This window comes from Populus euphratica, unplaced genomic scaffold, assembly GCF_000495115.2.
Source record: "Populus euphratica unplaced genomic scaffold, PopEup_1.0 scaffold3001.1, whole genome shotgun sequence".
Taxonomy (NCBI): Eukaryota; Viridiplantae; Streptophyta; class Magnoliopsida; order Malpighiales; family Salicaceae; genus Populus; species Populus euphratica.
The window spans coordinates 1730-5822 of record NW_011502835.1 but is presented as its reverse complement, the minus strand read 5'-3'; the positions used below and the strand labels follow the sequence as shown (position 1 = coordinate 5822).

The following is a 4093-nucleotide window of genomic DNA, read 5'->3' as shown; positions in this document are numbered from 1 at the left end:
AATCGTATTTAGGCTGAAAAAATAAGATTGTGGTCTATAATAAAAACAATACAAATCTCAACTAATTTCTCACCCAAGAATATGAAAACAACATCTTATTACCTCTAATTTATTTGGGTTTTTTTTTTGTGTGAGATTGCAACATTCTAAGAAGAAGTGGTGAAAAAGGTAGAATGGTAAGATTTAAAGAATATAGTGAATAAGAGGGAGCAATCAGAATGGCAATTGCTAATTTTTTTTTTATATATATATATATATATATATAAAAAAAAAAAGAACTTAGTATTTTATTATGCACATATTCATAATTTATTATGAATTTGCATAATAAAATTATTATTTTGTCATCTATAGTGAAAAAACATGTAACTTGCTTTCAAGCATAAAATTATCTTTTTCCCTAATTTTGTTTTTGTCATTACTAGATCTAATGAGGCAAAAAGGTTTTTTAATCTTTTATCTGCACAAGTTAATGTTTTAAATACCTTTAAAAGGTAAATTTACTTAACTGTTTGGGCAAGGACATTTTGGTTTTTTATATTTGTTATCATAGTGTGATTATTAAGATACTCTTATAAGCAAAAAAAAAAATATAAATTAGATCAAAGAGTTTTTTTGATCTTTTTACTATGAATTTTTTTTGTTAATAGACACTTAAGTCTTTTGATAAGCTAGATAAAAAAAAATTATTAAAGCATGTAATATAATGCATGCGGGGGGGTGTATTTCATGAAATGATATGTGTAAGGTGTTTCACGATAGTTAAATAATGATTTGATTTTTTGTTATTCCTTCTTTTTTCTCTTTTATCCTCGAAAAACATGTCAACCCAGTTAAAATTAAAAGTTGTTGTCCATTTTCTTTTTATTTCATTTGTGTCCTTTATTCTTTTGAATATTTTTTATTTGTTTCGAAGTTTTTTTATTATATATTTTTTTAATTTTATCCCTTAGCATTTTGTTATATTTAGTATTTATATTAAATTTGATCATCATTCTTTTAATTTTTATTTTTTAAAACATCTATTTTTCAGTTTCATCTCACATCATTTGATTTAATTTAATTTTCATGTCAAATTTGGTCCCTTTTCTTTTAATGTTTTTGCCTTGGTTCCTTTTTGGAAATTAATTTTGTTTTTTTTTTAATTTCATCTTTTAATATCTAAATTGTCTAGGATTGGCCTTCTTTAATCATTTCAGTATAATGGTCATAGTTTTATAACCTATATTGTGAGGATGAAATTTTAACCCTAATTGATATTGAGTTTTTTATACTAATTTTATTTTTTGATATAGTTTGTTGAAAATTAAGCTTTTTTTTTTTGTTTTGCACTTTCTATGACAATAACCTGGCTTTGCAATCTAGGTTACACATAATTATTTTTACTTTAAAACATTCTAACATTGCTTTTAACATTATTTTTTAGGTTACTCGCGGCAAAGCATAGGGTAAGTATCTAGTGGATTACAATGTTGTAGTTTTCTCCCTTCTTTGTATCATTGTTTTAATTGAGTGTTTTCGAATCGGCACAACAGGTTCTTGCTTTCCTCTATTTATTTATGAGAATTTTCTGGTTTGTATTGCTGTGATAGATGGACTAATTGATTAATTATCTAAGTTTGGTGATGATTGCAACGTTAAAATACTTCAGGGACTGAGTTGACATCTGGACGAGACGTTGAGTTCTCCATGGCCTAAGATGTTTTCTTCTCTTTTTTTTTTTTTATTTTTAAACGCTCTCAAAGTTAAAAATACTTTGGATCAACAGCGTGGTGTCCACGCGGCCTTCATAAATGACAGTACACTATCTTTTATTTTTTATTTGTTTTTAAGAAGACGCTCCGGACTATTATTTCCTTTTAATGCAAGACGTCTCTATAAAAGCTCATGTATACTTATATGCACGTGTGTGTATTTTATTATTTAATTTTTATGATTGATTGTTGGTGTTTTATTTTTTTTATTGGAGTGAAAACAAACAAATTTTATGTTTTCACATTTGATTTTTGAAAACATAAAGTAAGAAACCAGAATCATAAAAAACAACCCCTAAATTATTTGGATTTTATTGTTTTTGTTACTTGAGATAGATTGGGAGTGGATGAGATAGATTGGGAGTGGAAGTGAAGCAGAATGAGAAATTTCTAAAATAACAGTCTTTTTTCCTTTTAAAACTTTCTTTTATATATTATCAAAACTGCATAATAAATTCTTAATTTTCATTTATTTATTTCTCTAAATTTTAGAAGAATTTTATTTTGTAATGCTTTACTTAAGTAAATACTGATTGAAAATCTAATTGGCTTGTTATCTAATCCTAGTGAAAATAGCGTATTATTAGGAGATGTTTAGCATTGCGGTCTATTAATATTTTAAAAAATATATTTTATTTTTAAATATTTTACTGTGTTTTTAAATTTTTCTGATATTTAATATAAACAAATATTATTTTAATACATTATTAACTGAAAAAACTAAAACTTCTAACATGTAGTTGGTGTACTTACAAGGAAATATCTGAACGAGGGGTTGCGTTCTCCATGACGCAAGACGTTCGGTTTAAAGAGCACAAAGGAGAAGGAAAAGGGCGTGGACGTCTTTGAAGACGTCCCTTACTCTATGCTTCTGGGAAAGGTCCTAACAATTGAGAGAGAGAGAGAGAGAGATGAATATAAATATTAGAAGGCAACTCAATTCCAAAAACAGCAGCAGCAGCACCACAACTTTCTTTGAGTCCTAGCCTTGAAAAACGTCTCATAGAAGAAGAGAACAGTAAAGGAAATGGATGATCACCCTATGCCACATCTGGGATTTGAAATTGAAAGGTATGTTTGAAGCTCTTTGCCTTGGTTTATTCTCTATCTGTCAACATTTTAATTTCTTTTCTCTAGAGTTTAGCACCTTCATTTTAATTTTATTTTCTTATTGAAGACTTCACTCACTTCAATAGTACTATTTATCTTCTTGCATATTCATATTGGTGCTCCAGTTTCATGACAAAATTACCAAGTTCTGGCTCATGGCATTGCTTGCCATTTCCCCTGTTCAATTTCTGGGCAATAGGAAATCATTCTGTCCAAATTAAGGAGCAAATATTTAATACTATTTATCATCTACATAAATCGCTGTTCTGCTATAAAAAATACCTAAAGATTACTTAAACAAAAACCCTATTTTGGCATCCTAATTTTAATTTTGTTGTGATGGCAGCATCATCACGCAGCTTGGCATTTTTGCTTTCCTAGTCAACACACTAAATGGTCAGATCCAGGTGAGGTACAAATCCATCATGAGAGCATCTCCGTTTGACACACACGAGGGGGTCATGCTCGCGTTCTTAATTGCTCTCTTTATTGACGCCACCACATCAGTGGCCGAGATCATGCTCCGAGCTCGTGAATCAATCTACCATCCTTTATTTAGCTATATCCGCTTGCTTGCTAGCGGCTTCGCCACGATTTTGCTTCTGGTTATTCTTCACCCCGTGTTGGGGTATATCATCTCTGTCCTATGGGGTTGCTTATTTGCGAGAGTGCCGTATGAATCATGGAAAGAGTTGCAGGAGTTACCTCCCAGCTCAATTGGGACACAGCTTGTGGACCAAGCTGGTTGGAGTCTTGGGATACCACAATGAGGAAGAACCAGATCAAGCTATTCGCCCGACCGTGTAAAGTCCCAGTTAGCACTTTGTTGTTTTTGCATTTCAAAATACCTTTGCTTTTATTGTACATTGTAATCATGTCTTGATTATATGCGGAATGAAGAACAGGGCAGAGAAATAATCTCCTCTTTTTTTATTATTAGACTTGCGCAAAGCTTAAGGAGATTGACTTTAATTCAGAGAGTTTTGCTTGTCAAATCAAAGTGTTCCTCACCCTTTACAAGTAATTGATGCTTCAGGAACAGTTTTCAAAAAAACAGTTTATCTGCATGTTTGGTTACTGAGAAAATGAAGCGAGGAAATATTCGGTTTAGCCGGTTTAGAAAGGAAAGAAATAGAGCCAGACCAATCGGTTTGAAACAGTTTTCGATTTGGTCCTGTTCACATTCTAAAGAAATCACAACTCCTGGTTCGGTTAGATTTTTTGGCCCA

The 4093-nt window shown here is 30.8% G+C and overlaps 1 protein-coding gene across 1 annotated transcript; it reads left to right on the top strand.

Moving 5' to 3' along the window:
* The first annotated feature begins 2631 nt into the window (after positions 1-2631).
* LOC105119495 (uncharacterized) lies at positions 2632-3723 on the top strand. The gene is made up of 2 exons (XM_011017638.1): positions 2632-2825; positions 3211-3723. Exons 1-2 carry the CDS (start codon positions 2782-2784, stop codon positions 3632-3634), a joined length of 468 nt encoding a protein of 155 aa, XP_011015940.1. The 5' UTR covers positions 2632-2781; the 3' UTR covers positions 3635-3723.
* Positions 3724-4093: the final 370 nt, after the last annotated feature.

Bases quoted from the DNA above. Each gene is read 5' to 3' on its own strand.
- LOC105119495 (XM_011017638.1), top strand. From the start codon at position 2,782: ATGGATGATCACCCTATGCCACATCTGGGATTTGAAATTGAAAG. The intron at 2,826-3,210 runs GTATGTTTGAAG...TTGTGATGGCAG, and splicing joins CTGGGATTTGAAATTGAAAG to CATCATCACGCAGCTTGGCA.